Raw genomic sequence first — 21,924 nt, 5'->3', positions numbered from 1 at the left:
GGGCGTAGTGGCGCATGCTTGTAATCCCCGCGCTTGAAAGGCGGAGACAGGAGGATCGCGCAGGTTCGAAGCCAGCCGCGCGCTGGCTTAGGAGACCCTGTTTCCAAAATGAAAATGTAAAAATAAATAGGTCTGGGAGTGTAGCCCTGTAGCCCCGAGGTAGAAGGGCTTCCAGGAACCCCAGTACCACCAAAAAAAAAAAAAAAGAAAGAAATATAAATTGTAAAGCTGGGTGTGGTGGCACGCTTGTAATCCCAGCATTCAGGAGGCTGAGACCGGAGGATCGTGGTTCACGGACAGCCTCAGCTACTTAGTGAGGCCCTCCGTTAACTTAGTGAGACTCTTTTTCAAAATAAAGAATTAAAAATACAGCAGGGAGTGTAGCTTGGAGGTCGAATGTCCCAGGCCCAGTCTTTTGTTGATACACATCATACTTGGATATCAAATAATACTCTCTCTTCCCTCCATTTTTGAATGGAAATGGTGAAGGAGTAGGAGGAAAGTCTGCCAAGGCTTTAGAATATATGGGAGGGGGGGTCCTGCTCTTGATTATAGTTCTAGAGAATGGTTGGGTGCCAATGGGAACCATGCATAGAACCTTCCATGCCCCAACCTCACTGGCAAAGCAGAAGTCATCCTCAATCCCTCCTATGGTTCCACCAGAAAAAAACAGACTACTTAGTGAGGCTCTTTGCAACTCAGTGAGACTCTGTTTCAAAATAAAGAATAAAAATAGGGCTGGGGGTGTAGCTCAGAGGCAGAATGCCCCTGGGTCCCATCCCCAGTACCACAAAAAAAAAAAAAAAAAAAAAAAAAAGTCACCAGCCTTCGGCCCCACTCAGCCCTATCTCCAAACAACCTGTTTGAATTTGACATTGGAGGAATAGTTAAGACACATTTTGTAGCACTGAATGGAGATTAACAATCTGTAGGGGTCAGGATGGCTACAGATTTAATTACTCACTGAGACAGTGGAGCTAGGAGTGTTGGTCCCATAGCCTGAAGAAGGCAAAGAGGCCAAAGACCAGCGCCGTCCATCAGTCCTATGTAAGAAAAAGAATATTAGGCAGTTCCCACAGGTTCCCACTCTGAGCCCAGGACATGTCTCTGTCAGCATTTGGGGGCAGTCGATTAACAGGTGGGCTCCTCCTTGATTCAAAATAGTATTGTTCAGTCAAACACATGCTCTCATATCTCTCCTACATGGGCCTATTATCTTTTTATCCACTGTAGAAGTAGACACTTGAGGCTATAAAAGAGTCCACGGTTTTGAATAAAAGCATCTCATATATTAATGTGGATTTAGAAAAAATATTTTCATACTTTCAACTTACTTTCAAAGAAGCAATGACAGAGGACTCTAGCTAAAGGAATCATCACAAAGACAGAACTTCTACTGAAATGTAGCTCTACTCCCCACCCCCTGCCCTCCTTGAGATAAGGTTTCCCTATGTTGCCCAGGATGGCCTTGAACTCCTAGACCCAAGTAATCCTCCTGCCTCAGCCTCTAGAGTAGCTGGGACTACAGACATATACCACTTGCTTGGCTTTATTTCCATTGTTGAAGAATCCATGTGAAGGGCTCTTCGGTCTTTCCAGGTCACTGGGTTGGCAGTCAGGAAGAAGTATGTCACCATCTGGGTCTGAACTGAACATCAGTTGATGACAAATACTTATAGGCTGCTTAGGATCCATTAGGACCAATGAAATCAGTCTTTGAGAATATTTGCCAGAGAATGACTATAATGGAGGTGGCATATCTTTGGCTGTATATGACTCTTTTGGGGAGGATTCAAAAGTATGCCCTAAGCTGGACATGGTGGTACATGCCTGTAATCCTAGTACTTGGGTGGCTGAGACAGGAGGATCACAGGTTCGGGGCCAGCCTCAGAAACTTTATAAGATTCTCAAAAAGTTAGTGAGAATCTGTTTCAAAATGAAAAAATAATAAAGGCTGAGGGTGTAGTTCAGAGGTAGAATGCCCCCTGGGTTTAATCTCTAGTACCAAACCGAAAAAGAAATATAACAACAACAAAAACAGACAAAAAATAGTTACATGCTTTACTGCAGCAGAGAAAGATTAAGCAGGTATCTGATTTGAAGCTTTTATAATATGGATATGTGATTCTTTGTCTGGACTGTGGGATATGGCATAAAGTATTCTTTTCTGTAGAGCTTGGGGCGTATAGCTTACTGAGGTTGGAGAAATATTTTTTTGCCGCTCTTTTCAGAATCTTAGAACTTTAGCAATGGAGAATCGTTAGAAGTTCTTATTACAATTTACATAGAAAATTTTAAGACTCAGAATTTAGACAACTTGCTCAAGGCTTTGTAGTTATGGCAGAGATTAGGGGAAAGGAGGAAGATGAAGAGAGAAATAAATCTTGGTAAGGCTTCTCCTTTTGAAACACTCTTCCTTACCTTCACCAATACAGAGCAGCTTTTCTACTAGGCTCTGTAAGGGAAGAGCCCAAGATTCCATACCACATGCACATGACTCAAACTTCATGCCACTTAGGCAGCCAGCACATGTAAATTAGAACTCTGCTGGAACCTCATCTCTAATGTAAAGAAATATCCAGGAGGGTGCTAAAACATGATGTTCTCTCTGACCTCTTTACTGGGACCTGGCTCTACAGAAGAGTCATTCAATTCTAGAAAAACAGCCCAGGAAGATGAGACAAGTGTAACACAGAGATAGATTTCATAAGCCCTTGTTTTTCTAGCCTTGTTATACTTGTTCAAATGTGATTTTCAATTCTTTAGATAAAAGTAGCTAAATCCATAGCAACCACTTTAATGCATGCATCCACAGATTCTGGTGCATGGGTACACACCTGTAATACCAGTACTTGATATGCTGATAGAAAGATAGCAAATTCCAGGCCTGCCTCAGAAACTTAGCAAGGTCTTGTTTCAAAAAAAGTTAGAAGGGCCAGGCATGGAGGCACATGCTTGCAATCCCAGTACTGAGACAGGAGGATCACAGGTTCAAGGACAGCCTCAACAATTTAGTGAGGCCCTCAGCACTTAGTGAGACCCTGTTTCTAGACCAAAATTAAAATAAGACTGAGAGTGTAGCTCAGAGGTAGAATGCCTCTGGGTTCCAGCCCCTGTACATTCCTACCTCCAAAAAGAAAAAAAAAAGAAAAAAAAAAAAAAACCATCAAAGGAAATCTCTATTTTCCCTGCCTGGCTTCCTCACTGGCAGATTGAGGTAAGTTGTAAGAATGTGGTGACTTGTCCCTAGGCTCAGGAGCTTGGGACAATTTAGCAGTTCCTGGCTCCATGCATATGAGCTCGAAGCCTTGGTTCCAGCAGGTAGCAGGGAAATCCTGTAAAGGCCTCATTGCTAGATATGAAAGGACCAATGTTCATACCCACAGTCAGAGAAGAATCATCATAACCAGTTCTCTTACCAAGCACAAAATCGCAAGCCATACTGTTTGGCCATGCATAGCAGCAGCCCAGCCCCTATCCCCATCATACCCATGATTACCTGTCTGTTCTGTGGCCATGGCTGCAGTGAAAAGACATACATTATAGTGAGAACCAAAGGGAACAGAGAGAGTGACCTGTTTGACCCCTGGTATTTAGTCTAGCTTGGAAGATGCAAATCTTTTCTTTATGGATGAATAGTAGCTGAAGTGAAGTTGTAAGACTGATGGACTGATCCTTAGCATCTCATTAAATCTGTCTTGTATATAATATTCCAAACCAATATGAACCTGCAGGGCTCTAGACTGACCTCTGTAACCAGACACCAATAATATCTGATATCACCTTTGGCAGGGATGAGGCATTCCTCCCCACCCAATCAATAACTAGCAATTTTTCCTACTGTGTTCCATAAGAGGACAGCACAGGGTTCTATGTTCCATGTATATGATTCAATCATACCTCCCAGCACAGACCTATCTGAGTGTCAGTGGTAATACCAAGCCCCAGAGCCTCCTGGTTGTTCCTAATCCAGAAGCCTAAATGAAGATGATATAAGGGCATCAATGGAACCTGTTATTCCCTCTACCTGGGATAGTCTGTACACCTGTGTCCTCACACAGGCGAGATATGAATGACAAAAAGCTCCAAGGGAACAGCATTTTTTTTTTTTTTTGGGTGGTACTGGGGTTCCTGGAAGCCCTTCTACCTCCAGGCTACACTCCCAGACCTATTTTTACATTTTTATTTGGAAACAGGGTCTCCTAAGCCAGCGCGCACCGCTGGCTTCGAACCTGCGCGATCCTCCTGTCTCTGCCTCCCAAGCGCGGGGATTACAAGCATGCGCCACTACACCCGGTGGAACAGCATTTCTTACAAAGAAAACAAGTACATAGACTCTGTCTAGTAAGACTATACATTTCAAGAAAGTAGGGACAATACCTATTTTTGTAACCCCATATAACTAAGCATGGTTGTATAGTGCCCGGCCCAAGGTCAGTTCTAAGTAAATATTTATGAAAAGAATAAAAATAACCCAATGCCACCTATGTGGATCTGGTCACAGGTTCCACTGTCCCAGTTTATATTTAATCTGTGGCTACAATTCACACATAGTTCAGGGAGGAGATCTGAGAGAAGTCTTTTTAGATGGTGTGGAAAAACAAATACAGCAGGCTGTTATACTATAAGCGACCCTACTTAAATCCTTGGTTAACAAACTAGAAGTTACTTAGGGCAGGAGAGATGAGTCCACAGAACAAACCTGGATGAGATTTCTTTTGAATAAGGTAACTGGGTCAGGAGGGGAACTAAGTCAGCCATCAAACTTCTCCCCACCTGTTCACATTCTTTTCAGCTACACAAATCCTGGAAATGTGGGGGACATACTTATTATAGGGTGTCATTTAAATAGTGAATAAATGCTGTTTCTAGTAGTCTGTTGTTGTTTTTTTGATTATTTCTTTTTTTGATTTTTTCTTTTGTGGTACTGGATATTGAACCCAGGGTGTTCTACCTCTGAACTACACCCCCAGCCCAGCTGGTTATGCCCTTTTAAAAATAGTCTAGCTGGGCCGGGCGTGGTGGCGCACACTTGTAATCCCCGTGCTTGGGAGACTGAGACAGGAGGATCGCACAGGTTCGAAGCCAGCCTCAGCTACTCAGTTAGGCTTCCAGCAACTTAGTAAGACTCTGTTTCCAAATAAAATATATTTAAAAAAAAAAAAGGTCTGGGAGTATAGCCCGGAGGTAGAAAGCCTCTGGGTTCCACCCCCAGTACCACCAAAAAAAAAAAAAAAAAAAAAAAATAGTCTAGCTGGGCATGGTGGTACATGCTTGTAATCCCCGTACTTAGGAGGCCATGTTTGAAGCCAGCCTCAGTAACTTAGAGAGAATCTATTAAAAAAAAACATAGAGGATTGGGTTGTGGTTCAAAAGTAGAATGCCAAGCCGGGCATGGTGGCACATGCTTGTAATCTCAGCATTCTGGAGGCTGAGACCTAAGGAACGCAGTTAGTAGACAGTAAGGCCCTCTGCAACTCAGTGAGACCTGGTTTCAAAATAAAGAATAAAAAATAGGGCAGGGGGTATAGCTCGGAGGTGGAATGCCCCTGAGTTCCATCCCCAGACCCGCAATAAAAAAAAAAAAAAAAAAAAAGTAGAATGCCAGGCCTGGGCGTGGTGGTGCACGCTTGTAATCACAGCATTCGGGAGGCTGAGACTGGAGGATCACAGTTCGCGGACAGCCTCAGCTACTTAGTGAGGCTCTCTGCAACTTAGTGAGACCCTGTTTCAAAATAAAGAATAAAAAATAGGGCAGGGGACTTAGCTCAGAGGTCAAATGCCTCTGGGGTTCCATCCCTAGACCCGCAAAAAAAAAAAAAAAAAAAAAGTAGAATGCCCCTGGAAGAAAGAAAAAGAGAAAGAAAAAGAGAGGGGGGGGGGAGGTGAAGCGGAGAGAGGAAGGAAGAGAGGGAGAAAGAGAAAGGTCTAAATACTAAAACTGCTCTTATCTCAGGTGTATTAGTCTCCTCATCCATTAACTATTTTAAATCAGGAGCCATAATTTTTCTGGAAGTCTTATTACTAAAAACTGACTGACTCTAAGAAAAAAATTGAAACTAATTTTTTTTTTAACTGAACTCTATCAACAAAGAATCTTACAAAAGAATCTTCTTGAACTGGAACCATGTGTATGTGTGGAGCCTTGACGTACAGTTTGGATGGATTCTGTCAGCTTGGACTTCTCCAGGGGCCAGGTGGTGCTGTCAGGATGGCCACCATGGGCCAAAGTCAGGTTTATATCACATTCAGAGAAGAAAGAATTGGGAGGAGGAGAATAAACATAGCTCTGTATGTGCCATGGGAGGTTACTGGATGACCATGTAGTCTTTCAATGTCCACACACTGGCCTGCTGCTCAAAAGCTCAGAGAGATATATCAGGGTTTTCCAGTCAATTGGAACTAGCTGGGTTAAACAATATGAATACATTTTGGGGTCCTCCAGGAAGAATAGCCAATTTTCTCATCAATCACCCTAGGATAGCTATCAATGGGGGTAAGTGCTTAGGAACAGGGACTTGTGCTTAGGATTATAAAAATAAATCCACTTCTTAGATCTACTCTCCAATTCCAATATAAGTACATAAACCTCTTAGGAAAGCAAAACTCAAACAAAATGATTATGATCTGGAAGAGGAACACAGGAAAGGAGTTTTGATGGCTGGTAGCTCATGGTAACCCACTTGAAAGTGCACTGACTTAAAGAAGAACTCTGATGTTCAACTAACATTCATGCAAGTACTGCATGTATTAGTCACAAAAAAGGTTTTCTAGCAACTTACCTACGGGCAGGAACAAAGGAAAAGTGAGCAGGTGCATTTGGAGAGAAATTCCGGGGGCTGTCCAAAGGACTGCTACCTGTAGATGGAGAAAAGAAACCCTCTGTGAGGTTTCCTTCTGAAGGATGACATGACCTTCAGGAAAGAAATCTTTTAGCACTGGCAATTAGCCTACATGGTTATTTTCTCAAGCTACCACCAGTTTATAATTCTCTCTGTAAAAATTTGGCAGTCCAGAGGTTTTCTCCTTTGTTTCCATGGTGCATATAGCAAACCATATCTTTCAGACATCCATTTTATTTATTTTTTATCCTTTTTTAAATTTTTTTATTGGTACACTATATTCATACATCATAATGGGATAAAAATAATACTTTTGTAGAAATACATGCACACATCACCCAGTTAGCCCCTACCCGATCCCCACCCCGTTCTCTCCCCATCCCTCCTTCCCATGCTTAGCTTAGTGGTTGACATCTAGTATTATAGCAATTTATCCAATATTAACATTGATAATCTCACATAACAGTTTCATTTGTCTGATACCAAGCTTTTGATGACTTAAAGATAACATTTCAATATTTCTTTTTGCTTTCTTTCTTACCAGAGAATATTTCTTCCTTTTTCTTTTTTAAGGTGAAACTATCATATATGTATTTATTTATTTTTCACAAAAAAATCTATCCTAATATGGAATATGGACTCTAGATACCCAAAACGATCTTGAAAAAGAACAATGCTAGAAGATGTATATTTTCTGATTTCAAACCATATAAAGCTACAATAATTGAAACAGTGTAGTACTGTTATAAAGGCAGATATAGAAACCATTGGTGTTAAATAAAAGCCTAGAGATAAATTCTTCCATATATTGTCAAGTTATTTTTGACAAGGTTTCCATGAACATTCGGTGAAGGAAATAATAATCTTTTAACTTAATATTGTTGAAAAATAATAATTACATGGAAAAGAATAAAATTGGACCCTTACCTACCACCATATACAAATATTAACTCAAAATAGATAAAAGACCTAAATATAAATCTTAATACTATAAACTTTTAGAAGAAAATCTGGGTCATAAAACCTCACAACATTGAAATTGGCAGTGATTTCTTGGATATGATTTCAATGGCACAGGCAACAGAAGGGTAAACAAACTCCCTAAAAAATAAAAAAAATATTGTATATCCAAAGACACTGTAAACAGAGTTAAAAGTTACTGATAAAATGGGAAAATATTTCCAAATGCTATATCTGAAGGTATATTAATATTTCAACTAGAAATCCTAAAAATTAGTAACAATAAAAGCAAACAATACAATTTAGAGATAGGTAAAAGACTAACATAAATAACGAATCTCTACAGATAACCAATTTTAGTTGTCTGTTGGATGGAAAATCTTGTTTCTCTGGTTCTGGTGTGTGTTACCTATTTCTTCTTTGTAGTTAATCTCTTTGAGTATTTTCTCTAGCGCTGGTTTTGAAGACATAAATTCCTTCAGTTTCTGTTTGTCGTGGAAGCTTCTTATTTCCCATCTAATTTGATAGAAAGTTTTGCTGGGTAGAAATTTTTTGGCTGGAAGTTGTTTTCTTTCAGAGTTTGGAATATGTTACTCCAAGCCTTTCTGGCTTTCATGACTTGGTTTGGGAAGTCTGGAGTGATTCTAATTGGTTTGACTCTGAATGTCACTTGGCCCTTTGTTTTTGTTGCCTTTAAGATTCTCTGCTTGGCTTCCACATTGGTCATTTTGACAATTATGTGGCGTGGGGATCCTCTTCTCCAATCCTGTCTAAAGGGAGTTCTATAAGTTTCCTGGACCTGTGTATTGACCTCTTGCTCTACGTTTGGAAAATTTTCTGCTATTATTTCTTTGAAGATATTACTTATCCCTTTGGTTTTACCTTCTTTTCCCTCCTCTATTCCAATTATTCTTGGGTTAGCTCTCTTAAAATGGGCCCATATTTCTTCAATGTCAGATTCCTGCTGTCGGATTTTTTTTTCTAAATTAGAAACTATGCGTTCATTTTTTGAATGATCTTCTTCTAAGATCAAGATTCTATTCTCCATGTGGTCTAGTCGGTTGTTTGTACTTTGAATTGAGGCCTTTACTTCATTAATTGCATCCTTTATCTCTTTTTGACTCTCTCTGAATTCTTTTCGAAACACCTCTATTATTTCTACAGTTATTTTTCTGATTTGATCTTCTAGAAATCTCTGAATTTCTGTTTTATCAGGTTCTGATGTTGTGGGGTTGTGGGCATTCATTGCTTCATTGTTATTTCTCTTTCCCATGATTTTGGAAGTTTGTGCCTTCTCTGGGTTCTTCCTTTGGGTCACTACGACTTCACTTAAGGTACTCTGGATCTCGAGTCTGTGGTATCTCAGTCCCCACTACTCCTGTACTGGGTTGTATCACAGAGTCTCAGACCCAGGGAGTCAATCGAAGCTGCTTTAGACCATGGGGGGTGCCAGGTTGGACGTTCTCCTATAGTGTGATATCTCTGCCACCGCCACTCCCCCACTGGGTCAAATCTCTGGTAGTACAGTACTGGGATTTCTCCTCCAGGGCCCGCAATTTGACTCACCGTTGTTGAGTACGCAGATGGAGCTGTGGTGGACTCGGTGAATTCGCTGCCGCTGCCGCTGGTGGCAATATGGCACCGCTGCCATGCCCTCAGCCGCAAAGCTGGAGTATTTCTTTTCTGTTTTTGAACTCCGCTCTGAGTCCCTGCAGGGTGTGCTGAGCCCAGTTCCTGGGAGCTTTAGATGCTCCCTGCACCGAGAAATCTGCTGAATTCCTCCCGGCTGCTCCGCAGTGGCTCACCTCGGCTCACTGTCCGCTGCTCCTCTCTGGAGCCTGGTGGGCTATTGAATGCGTTGGTCTGGTGCCGTCCGGTGAAATTGCCGCTGCCGCCGGCAGTAAGGCACTGCTGCCACGTCCTTGGCCGTGAGGCCGGCGTGTCTCCTCTGTGGCTCTGGGCTCCGTTCTGAGTTCCCCTCCTCTCTGGGGCCTGGTGCTGCAAGAAAAGATGGCGCCCGCGCTCTTCCACGCTGCGGCTCCGGCTGCAGCACTGCGGTATTATTTCTTTCTGGTGCCTCATTTTTCCAGGCCTCTTTTTCTCTGTCCCTTGTAATTACATTTTTTGTTTCTCTGCTGATGTTTTCTGGCTATGAAAGGCGCTGATTTTGTGGTAATAGAGATTCGTTGTTAGCGGGGCTCGTAAGCCCCGCTTTCCTCCATCGCCATCTTCCCGGAAGTCCGCTATATTCTCTCAGACATCCATTTTAGATTGAAAAGCAACTTAACATTTCCTCTCCTCTTAGAGTCACTCAAGGCTCTAATCTCTTGTTAAATTAACCCAACCTTCCAAAAGCTTAAAGAGCTCATCTAGTGAAGATGTTACAACCAAATGCTCAAATATTTTTCCGAGAGAAACAGGACTCCTAGTTCAGACTTGCACATCTACTTCTGCATAGTGCATCCAAGAGGCTAAACCAGAAGCATATGTACTTTAAAGAATCAGAAGCTGTCCGGCATGGTGGCACACACTTGTAATCCCCGTGTTTGGGAGGCGGAGACAGGAAGATCGTGCTGGTTCAAAGCCAGCCTCGCTGGATTAAGAGACCCTGTTTCCAAATAAAAAATATATAAATATAGGTCTGGGAATGTAACCCTGAGGTAGAAGGGTTTCCAGGAACCCCAGTACCGCCAAAAAGAAAAAAGAAAAAAAATCAGAAGCTGGGCACTTGCAATTCCAGCATTACTTGGGAGGCAGAGAAAGGAGGATTCCAGGTATAAGGCCAGCATGATGAGGCTGGCCGTGAACCTGCGATCCTCCTGTCTCAGCCTCCCAAGTACTGGGATTACAAATGTGTGCCACCACACTGGGGTCCAAGAGGGACTTTAGATAATGAAGGAGATGCCCCAGTAGAACAAGGGAGGTAATCTAGGGGAGAATGGGGAAAAGTAAGAATAAAGGAAACACTTCCATGAACATTATGTACATATGTGAGAATATCAATGCCAATCTCAGTATCAAGTCTGGGGAAGGTGGGGAGCGGGAAGGGAGCTGGGAGGAGAATTCATCTACTGCTATCACTATGCACTAATTTTTTTTTTTTTCGGTACTGGGGATGGAACCCAGGGGCATTCCACCTCTGAGCTATACCCCCAGCCCAATTTTTTATTCTTTATTTTGAAACAGGGTCTCACTGAGTTGCAACAGGCCTCATTAAGTAGCTGAGGCTGTCTGCAAATGCGGATCCTCCAGTCTCAGCCTCCCAAATGCTGGGATTACAAGCATGTGCCACCAGGCTTGGCTTATTTACTACATTATAACATTGAGACTTTAAGACTACAATGTACCAATAAAAGTATAAAAAATAAAATAGGGCAGGGGATGTAGCTCAGAGGTAGGATACCCCTGGGTTCAATTCTCAGTACCAGAAAAAGAAATGAAATTAATAAACAGCATAAAAGATAAAAATGTTGAGCAAATACCAATAGACTGACTCTGCCTTCCTCAGAAGCTAAAATGCCCTCATAAGAAGAAAAAATTCTCTTAAAAAATTTTTTTTGCGGTATTGGGTATGGAACCCAGGGGCAAACTGCAATCCTCCAGTCTCAGCCTCCCAAATGCTGGGATTACAAGTATGTGCCACCACGCCCAGCCTTTTTTTTTTTTTTTTTTTTTTGGTGGTACTAGAAGTGGAACCCAGAGGCATTCTACCTCTGGGCTATACTCACAGACCTATTTTATATTTTATTCGGAAACAGGGTCTCACCAAGTTGCTGAGTGAGAGCCTCACTAAGTAGCTGAGGCTGGCTTTGAACCTGTGTGATCCTCCTGTCTCAGCCTCCCAAGCACAGGGGCAGGAATTACTAGTGTGCACCACCACGCGTGGCACACCCAGCCTTTTTATTCTTTATTTTGAAACAGGGTCTCACTAAATTGTGGAGGGCCTCACTAAATAGTTGAGGCTGTCCGCAAACCGCAATGCTCTGGTCTCAGCCTCCTGAATACTGGGATTACAAGCATGCACCACCACGCCTGGCTTATTCTTAAAAATTTGTATAGTATATTCAAAATCAGCAACCCCATGCCTACATATAAATCCTAGCAGCTGGGCATGGTGGCACATACTTGTAAACCAGCATTTGGGAGGCAGAGACTGGAGGATCGCAGTTCGTGGACAGTCTCAGCTACTTAGTGAGGCCCTTTGCAACTCAGTGAGACCTTGTTTCAAAAAAATAAAAATACTCAAAAGTAGGACTGGGAGTGTAACTCAGAGGTAGAATGCCTCTGGGTTCCATCCCCAGTATTGCAAAAAAAAAATTTAAAAATTTAAAAAAATCCTAGAAAAGGTCTTTGTGTACACACACACACACACACACACACACACACACACACACGGAATACAAGAAAGGATATCTGTTATAGCATTGGCTATAAAAGTGAAAAGCTGAAAACAACCTAAATATCTGCATTCATTATCAATTTAATGTAGCTCAGTTCTAAATTCATCCTTCAATACCTACCTTAAAAAGAGAGAATTCCTGTCGGGCGTGGTGGCGCACGCTTGTAATCCCCGCGCGAGGATCGCGCAGGTTCAAAGCCAGCCGCGCGCGCTGGCTTAGGAGACCCTGTTTCCAAATGAAAATGTAAAAATAGGTCTGGGAGTGTAGCCCGGAGGTAGAAGGGCTTCCAGGAACCCCAGTACCACAAAAAAAAAAAAAAAAAGAGAATTCCTTTAAGCATTTATCTATTATAGTGAGCACACTTAAATCTTTCTCAGTAGAGGGTGCTAGAAGAGCACTGCAGAAGAGGCAGCTCTAGGGACTAATTCCACAACTGTACCATCTTCAGTATGTGGGAATGAGGACATGTAATAGTGCTCTGCTCCAATCACATGCCAACAATCTTGCAGCCCTGCCCAACCTGGCGATCACCTTTCCACAACCCTATCTGCGAGGACACTGTGTGCTCCAGGCTTGCCCACACAAGTGCCCCAACTACCACTGATTGCTTGCTACACCTCCAGTACCCCAGGGTTTGTTTCTACATTCTTCCTTTGGGTACAGTGTGCTCCAGGTCTCTCTCTCACAACAGTTGCCCACCTTTTCTGCAGGCTTAACCACTGGCTATGACTTGTCTGTGTTCCAGATGGCTTCCTCCTGATTGCCTCAGGGCTAGGGACCAGCTCTGGCCCTGGAAAACCAGGGAACATTTTCCCATCAATGGGCAGCAACTGCATAGTCTCCTCTATGTATGGCATATAAGAGGTCTGAATCCAGCCTAGAGACTCCACCTCCCAAGTGTGCTCTTCCCTGAGTACTCTCTTTCAGTTCTATGGCTTTGCTTGCTTGAATCACTTTATGGTTTATGTCTCCCAATGAGACCCAGATGAACATCAATGAAAAATGAGTATGTAAATTGTGGTAGAATGCCAGGCCTGGTAGCGCACACTTGTAATCCCCACGCCCCGCGCTTGGGAGGCGGAGACAGGAGGATAGTGCAAGTTCGAAGCCAGCTTTGCTGGCTTAAGAGACCCTGTTTCCAAAATAAAAATATAAAATACGTCTGGGAGTATATCCCAGAGAAGGGTTTCCAGGAATCCTAGTACCACCAATTAAAAAAAAAAAAAAATGTGGTAGAATTTTTAAATGAAATATTTTCCAGATAATAAAAATAAACTAATTCCAGTTTCTAGTCTGGTTTGGTATTTAAAGAGTTTTGGTATTGCCATTCTGTCCTAACAAGTAAAAAACTGAAGAGAAAAAAGAAAGCTCTTCTTAGATCTGTCAGCAAAGTGAGATTACAAGAAAAACCACTGTTCTCCAAACTCAAGAGACAAGAGAGATAGATACAGATAATCAGAATTTCCTGGATCAAAAACTTAGAGGCAGAAACTCCCACTGAAATGATTGTCAGGCTGAAAAAGGAGGATCACAGTTTGCAAACAGCCTCAGATACTTAGTGAGGCCCTTTGCAACTCAGTGAGAACCTGTTTCAAAATAAAGAATAAAGGGTGTGGTGGCACATACCTATAATCCTAGTACTTTGGGAGACTAAGACAGGAGGATCACAGGTTCATGGCTAGTTTGAGCAACTTAGTAAGCCTCTCAGCAACCTAGTGAGACCCTGTTTCAAAACAAAACAAAACAAAAAGCTGGAGGAGTAGCTTGGAGGTAGAATGCCCCTGGGCTCAATCCCCACTGCACAAAAAATGAAATAAAAATAAAGTTTCTAAAGTGTCAAAAAAAAAAAAAAGAATAAAAAAATGGGGCTGGGGATATAGCTAGGAGGCAGAATTGCCCTGGGTTCCATCCCCAATACTGGGGGGAAAAAAAAAAAAAAAAAAGAAGGAAAGAAAGAAAGGAAGGAAGGAAGGAAGGAAGGAAGGAAGGAAGGAAGGAAGGAAGGAAACACAACTTCAAACATTGTCTAAACAACAGCTTGTATACCACTAATAGCAAACGCTAATATAAACTGCTGAGTGATAATGATAAGCTGTTGTGAACTCATCGGTTTTAACAAATTTACCATTCTGGTAGGGAATATTGATAATGGGGAGTCTATGCATGAGTGGGGCAGGAGACATATAGTATGTTTCTATACCTTCTTTAAAAAAAATTTTTTTTTAAATACTGGGAATTGAACCCAGGGGAGCTCTTACTCCAAGCTACATTCCTAGCACTTTTTAGTTATTATTTATTTATTTATTTATTTATTTATTTATTCATTCATTCATTCATTCATTCATTTTTGAAGTGCTGGGGATGAAACCCAGGGACATTTCAACTCTGAGTTACACCCCAGCCTTCTTTTTTTTAAATAATTCTTTGTGTGTGTGTGTGTGGTACTGGGGTTCCTGGAAGCCCTTCTACCTCCGGGCTACACTCCCAGACCTATTTTATACTTTTTTATTTAGAAACAGGGTCTCTTAAGCCAGCACGGCTGGCTTCGAACCTGCGCGATCCTCCTGTCTCCACCTCCCAAGCATGGGGATTACAAGCGTGCGTCACCACACCTGGCTTTACTCTTTATTTCAAAACAGGGTCTCACTGAGCTGCAAAGGGCCTCACTAAGTAGTAGCTGAGGCTGTCCTCAAACTGTGATCCTCCTATTTCAGCCTCCCAAATGCTGGGATTACAAGTGTGCATCACCACGCCCGTCTATTATTTTTTATTTTGAAATGGAGTCTTGCTAAGTTGGAGTCTGCCCTCTAATCATAGAATTTGGAAGGTTGAGACAGAAAAGTTAAAGACCTGAACAACCATGGTCGGCCCTTCTTCAGTTTATCTGTGAACATAAAAATACTCTAAAAGACAAAGCTTATTAAAAAATAAATAAAAACTAGGGACTTTGGGGATTACTCAGTGGTAGAACACTTTACTTACAAGTGCCATGTCCTGGGTTTGAGCATCAGCACTACAAAACTGTTACAATAAAGCAAACAAACAAAAAAAAAAAACTAGAAATTTTCCATTTTCAGAAGGGCTAAGGAAAGCTGGGCATGGTGGCTCACGCTTATAATCCCAGCATTTGGGAGTCTGAGACCAGAGGACTGTGGTTCACAAACAGCCTCAGCTATTTAGTAAGGCCCTTTGGAACTCAGTGAGACCCTGTTTCAAAATAAAGAATTAAAAATAGGGCTTGGGTGTAGCTCAGATGTAGAATTCCCTGGGTTCCACCTCCAGTACCCAGTACCACCACCAAAAAAAAAAAAAAAAAAAAAAAAAAAACTGAAATGAGCTACATGGAATAAATAAACCTACTTTCAAATTAACAGCCTCATAGTATTCAGTAGATTCAAGACTTAAAGTGAAGTTAGGCCAGGAGTGATTGGCACACTTGTAAAACCAGTATTTGGAAGACTGATAGGAAGATCACAGGTTTGAGGCCAGTCTCAGCAATTAAGTAGGCCCTCAGCAACTAAGTGAGACCCTGTATCAAAATAAAAAATAAGATATGGATAAGGTATAGCTTAGAGGTAGATTGCCCTTGGGTTCAATCCCCAGTACCACACACAAAGTTAAAAAGAGTCTCACTAAATTGCTAAGGCTGGCCTTGAACCTGCAATCCTTGTGTCTCAGTCTCCTAGTACGGGTATTACAAGCATGAGCCACCATATCTGGCTCAGTGCTACTTTTCTCAACAGCTGTTTTAAATATAGTCTATGGCCACAGATTAGGCTTTTATGTCAATTCTTTCCCTTGAATTTTCTGCAGTGATTTGTTGTAAGGTGACAATGATGAAAGATGATTTATGAATGATGAATGACATTTATGAAGTACTAAGCATATTATACATATTAACTCAAAAGAGTTGCAGTCCATAGACCCCAGCAGGCTGAAAAGGCCAGGTGGTGTTCTCAATCAAAGTCACTTGAGTAAGAAAGATTCAGTCCTAGACTCTGACTGCCAGGAAACTAAATAAAGAGATAATCATCTAAGAGAGGAACAGCCAGTAGTAATTACTGCCCAGTACTCACATTACAGTGGTGAAACTCTGTGCAAAGTCTAAACAAGCTAAATTTATTTCTATATGATCAAAAGATCAGGTCAGATGTATGCTGAGTTTTTACAAAGTGGGAGGGCAGGAATTATTTGACTCAGTCCAGAACCCAGTCAATTTTTTGGCAAAAAGCACTTAAGCACAACAAAAGCTTTGCTTTAAAGATCAGATTTAGAGCCACACTTGGTAGTTCACACCTGTAATCCTAGTATTTGGGGAGCTAAAATAGGATTGCAGGTTTGAGGACAGTCTCAGCAAGTAGTGAAACTCTTATCAACCTAAGTGAGACCCTGTTTCCAAATCAGAAATTTAAAAAAAACAACAAATCTGGCTGGGAAGGTATAATGCCTCTGGATTTAATACCCAGTACACTAAATAAAATAAAATTAAAAAAAATCTTACCAATAAAAAATTTAAAAAAATATATGGGCATGGTGGCGCACGCTTGTAATCCCCGCGCTTGGGAGGTAGAGACAGGAGGATCGCGCTGGTTCGGAGCCAGCCTCGCTGGCTTAAGAGACCCTGTTTCCACATAAAAAAGTTAAAAAATAGGTCTGGAAGTGTAGCCCGTGTGAGTGTATCCCGGAGGTAGAAGGGCTTCCAGGAACCCCAGTACTACTACTACTACTACTACTAATAATAATAATAATAATATAATTAAAAAACTAAAAATAAAAATAATTGTCAGATTTGTTTTCAATTCCCTGGAAACCCCATGCTCTTGGTGCTAACTTCTAATATGACCATAGTATTTGATATAAGACCCTTCTCCCAATGACAAAGTTCCATTTCAGAATCCCTAGACTCTCAGAGCCCTGATAGCTAATCTATATGCATCCTCAGTCTCCCTTCAGAGATTCAGGAAACTGTGAGCAAGAAGACAAACCCAGCTGGGCATGGAATTGCATATCTATAATCCCAGCTACTCAGGAGGCTGAGGTAGAGGGTCACAAGTTTGAATCTTACCTGGGCAACTAAGTGAGACCCTGTCTCAACATAAAAACTAAAAAGGTTGCCGGGCGTGGTGGTGCACGCTTGTAATCCCCGCGCTTGGGAGTCTGAGACAGGAGGATCGCACAGGTTCGAAGCCAGCCTCAGCTACTTAGTGAGGCTTTCAGCAACTTAGTGAGACCTGGTTTCCAAAAAATATATAAAAAAAGGTCTGGGAGTATAGCCCAGAAGTAGAAAGCCTCTGGATTCCACCCCAGTTCCCCCCCCCCCCACCAAAAGGAATAAAAACTAAAAGGGCTGGGGTGTACACACACACACACACACACACACACACACACACACACACACACACACACACCACCCCCAGGCCCAAGAGTAAAAGATGTATCTTATTTGGCTTGATGCCAACCCATTTCACTGCTTTGATATTCCCCTTTCACTGCCCAAAGATAGACAAGGTCAAGGCTTAGGACAATATCACCCATGAGTTATTATACCTAGAGGCAATCTCTGAACAGCTTCCTATGGTTTCAAGGTCCATCTCCATTAATCCTAGTTTTAGGACTTCTGCTGTAAACAGTATAGCAAAGAACAGGGTAACAGTATCGTAGTCCCTTCAGCAAAGCCAGGCCTGGTTCCCATAGGATGTAAGAATATAGATCTAGACCAAAATACACAATAAATACAAATGAGGTCTCTGCCTAAGCACTGTAATATGTACCTGAATCAATGTAAACCCCAAAATTTTTATGTATTTCTCAGTGAGAGGCATGTAAATTGGTCTTTATACTGTCTGAAGAAGCCCATCTTCCAGAAAAATGGGAGGATTGAGACAGGGATTGCAAGTTTAAGGCCAGAGTGTGCTAACTTACAGAGACCCTGTTTCAAAATAAAACAAGGCTTGGCGTATACCTCATAGGTAAAATGTTCCTTGGTTCATTTGCCAGTAACACACACACACACACACACACACACACACACACACACACACACACACACACAGAGTCAAAAGCAGACTGAACACATTCTCCTACAGAAGAAAAGTAGGCCCTGTCTGTCTCAAGTCAGGCAAGTGATGTGACAGTGCGCATACTGAGTCTGCACAAAGTGACAAGTGAATAGATAAAGTTCTGGCATCTGTGGATTCTCACTTACTCTTTCTTAACCTGTAAGCACTCACCTGTGTGGCCGTGGAGTGGGGAGTGTGGCCGTGGCAGCGTTGGTGATGTGCTAGAGGTCACAATCAGGCTCTTGCGGTTGCTCGTCCTACAACTGAAATGAGAACAAAGTGTCAGTTATTTGTCATGGGGCAGCATCTCAAGAGCCTCAGAAGGACGGGATAAAACCATCCTTGGGCTGAGCAGCACAGCACTTTAAATCAGACTGGTAAGCAGTCATTGTTTGTACCAGTTAGATTAATTAACTCAGGGTTCCACCTTGAAATTATTTTTGTTCCTGCCTTGACTTTGGTCTTATATTGCCATAGCACTTTCTCAACATTTAGGCTTACAAATTTCATTTAGAAAATAAACACAAAACAAGATAAAACATGACTTCCGGGAAGATGGCGACAGAGAAAAGCAGGGCTTACAAGCCCTGCTAACAACCAATCTCTATTACTATAAAATCAGCACCTTTCATAGCCAGAAAACACCATCAGCAGAGAAACAAAAAATGTAATTACAAGGGACAGAGAAAAAGAGGGCTGGAAAAACGAGACACCAGAAAGAAACCAGACCACAGTGCTGCAGCTGGAGCCGCGGCATGGAGAGGAGTGGCGCACCATCTTCCCTTGCAGCACCAGGCCCTAGAGAGGAGGGGGACTCAGAACAGAGCTCAGAGCCACAGAGGAGACACGCTGGCCTCACGCCCGAGGACGCGGCAGCAGCGCCTTACTGCCGGCAGAGTGGCAAATTTACCGGACAGCACCAGACCAATGCACTCAACAGCCCACCAGGCTCCAGAGAGGAGCGGCAGACAGCGAGCTGAGGTGAGCCACTACATAACAGCCAGGCGGAATTCGGCAGATTTTTCGGCGCAGGGAGCATCTAAAGCTCCCAGGGGCTGGGCTCAGCACACCATGCAGGGACGCAGAGCGAAGCTCAAAACCAGAGAAGAAATACACCAGCCTCACAGCTGAGGGCGTGGCAGCAGCGCCATATTGTCACTGGCGGCGGCAGCAGTGAATTCACCGAGTCCACTACAGATCCATCAGCGCACTCAACAACAGTGAGTCAAATTGTGGCCCTAGAGGAGAAATCCCAGTACTGCACTCCCAGGGACTTGACCCAGTGGGGGAGTGGCGGTGGCAGAAATATCACACCATAGGACAACACCCAACCTGGCACCCCCCATGGTCTAAAGCAGCCTCGGTTAACTCCCTGGGTCTGAGACTCTGCGATACAACCCAGTACAGGAGTAGTGGGGACTGAGATACCACAGACTCGAGATCCAGAGCACCTTAAGTGAAGTCGTAGTGACCCAAGGGAAGAACCCAGAGAAGGCACAAACTTCCGAAATCATGAAAAAGAGGAATAACAATGGAGCAATGAATACCCACAACCCCACAACATCAGAACCTGATAAAACAGAAATTCAGAGATTTCTAGAAGATCAAATCAGGAAAATAACTGTAGAAATAATAGAGGTGTTTCGAAAAGAATTCAGAGAGAGCCAAAGAGAGATAAAGGATGCAATTAATGAAGTAAAGACCTCAATTCAAAGTACAAACAACTGATTAGACTACATGGAGAATAGAATCTTGCTCTTAGAAGATGATCATTCAGCCGGGTATGGTGGCGCACGCTTGTAATCCCCGCGCTTGGGAGGCAGAGACAGGAGGATCGCACAGGTTCGAAGCCAGCCGCGCACGCTGGCTTAGGAGACCCTGTTTCCAAATAAAAATGTAAAAATAGGTCTGGGAGTGTAGCCCAGAGGTAGAAGGGCTTCCAGGAACCCCAGTACCACCAAAAAAAAAAAAAAAAAAGAAAATGATCATTCAAAAAATGAACGCATAGTTTCTAAAAATTTAGAAAAAAAATCTGACAGCAGGAATCTGACATTGAAGAAATATGGGCCCATTTTAAGAGCGCTAACCTAAGAATAATTGGAATAGAGGAGGGAAAAGAAGGTGAAACCAAAGGGATCAACAATCTCTTCAAGGAAGTAATAGCAGAAATTTTTCCAAACATACAGCAAGAGGTCGATACACAGGTCCAGGAAACTTATAGAACTCCCTTTAGACAGGATTGGAGAAGAGGATCCCCACACCACATAATTGTCAAAATGACCAATGTGGAAGCCAGGCAGAGAATCTTAAAGGCAACAAAAACAAAGAACCAAGTGACTATTCAGAGGCAAACCAATTAGAATCACTCCAGACTTCCCAAACCAAGTCATGAGAGCCAGAAAGGCTTGGAGTAACATATTCCAAACTCTGAAAGAAAACAACTTCCAGCCAACAATTTTCTACCCAGCAAAACTTTCTATCAAATTAGATGGTGAAATAAGAAGCTTCCACGACAAACAGAAACTGAAAGAATTTATGTCTTCAAAACCAGCGCTACAGAAAATACTCAAAGAGATTAACTACAAAGAAGAAATAGGTAACACACACCAGAACCAGAGAAACAAGATTTTCTATAAGATTGGTTATCTGTGGAGATTCATTATTTATGTTAGTCTTTTACCTATCTCTAAATGGTATTGTTTGCTTTTATTGTTACTAATTTTTAGGATTTCTAGTTGGAATATTAATATACCTTCAGATATAGCATTTGGAAATATTTTATCCCATTCTATTAATAACTGTTAACTCTGTTTACATTGTCTTTGGATATACAATATTTTTTTCTATTTTTTAGGGAGTTTGTATACTCTTCTGTTGCCTGTGCCATTGAAATCATATCCAAGAAATCACTGCCAATTTCAATGTTGTGAGGTTTTATGACCCAGATTTTCTTCTAAAAGTTTTATAGTCTTAAGATTTATATTTAGGTCTTTTACCTATTTTGAGTTAATATTTGTATATGGTGTTAGGTAAGGGTCCAATTTTATTCTTTTTCATGTAATTATTATTTTTCAACAATATTTAATTAAAAGATTATTATTTCCTTCACCAAATGTTCATGGAAACCTTGTCAAAAATAACTTGACAATATATGGAAGAATGTATCTCTAGGCTTTTAACTCCAATGGTTTATATATCTGCCTTTATAACAGTACTACACTGTTTCAATTATTGTAGCTTTATATGGTTTGAAATCAGAAAATATATATCTTCTAGCTTTGTTCTTTTTCAAGATCGTTTTGGGTACCTAGAGTCCATATTCCATATTAGGAAAGATTTTTTTCTGAAAAATAAATAAATGTATGATAGTTTCACCTAAAAAAGAGAAAAGAAAAAAAATATTCTCTGGTAAGAAAGAAAGCAAAAAGAAATATTGAAATGTTATCTTTAAGTCATCAAAAGCTTGGTATCAGACAAATGAAACTGTTATGTGAGATTATCATTGTTAATTTTGGATAAATTGCTGTAATACTAGTTGTTAACCACTAAGCCAAGCATGGGAAGGAGGGATGGGGAGGGAACGGGGTGGGATCGGGTAGGGGCTAACTGGGCAATATGTGCTCTATGTCTACAAAAGTATTTTTTTATCCCATTATGATGTAT

General features: G+C 41.7%; 1 protein-coding gene across 3 annotated transcripts in view; it reads right to left on the bottom strand.

Moving 5' to 3' along the window:
• The window catches only part of MAST2 (microtubule associated serine/threonine kinase 2), a gene marked incomplete at both ends in the record, with an annotated part of 181,261 nt that overhangs the window by 38,455 nt on the left and 120,882 nt on the right, over positions 1 to 21,924 (bottom strand). For 2 of the 3 annotated variants that reach the window (XM_080690730.1, XM_080690731.1), the window contains 4 exons: positions 965 to 1,043; positions 3,500 to 3,520; positions 6,783 to 6,854; positions 18,429 to 18,524. In XM_080690730.1, coding sequence (XP_080546856.1) covers positions 965 to 1,043; positions 3,500 to 3,520; positions 6,783 to 6,854; positions 18,429 to 18,524 — 268 coding nt within the window. The remainder of the gene's footprint in view (positions 1 to 964; positions 1,044 to 3,499; positions 3,521 to 6,782; positions 6,855 to 18,428; positions 18,525 to 21,924) is intronic. The other variant, XM_080690732.1, reaches the window with a different exon arrangement.

This window comes from Muscardinus avellanarius (genome assembly GCF_963383645.1).
Source record: "Muscardinus avellanarius genome assembly, chromosome: 3".
In the NCBI taxonomy this organism is placed as follows: Eukaryota; Metazoa; Chordata; class Mammalia; order Rodentia; family Gliridae; genus Muscardinus; species Muscardinus avellanarius.
This window is presented reverse-complemented; position numbering and strand designations above follow the sequence as displayed.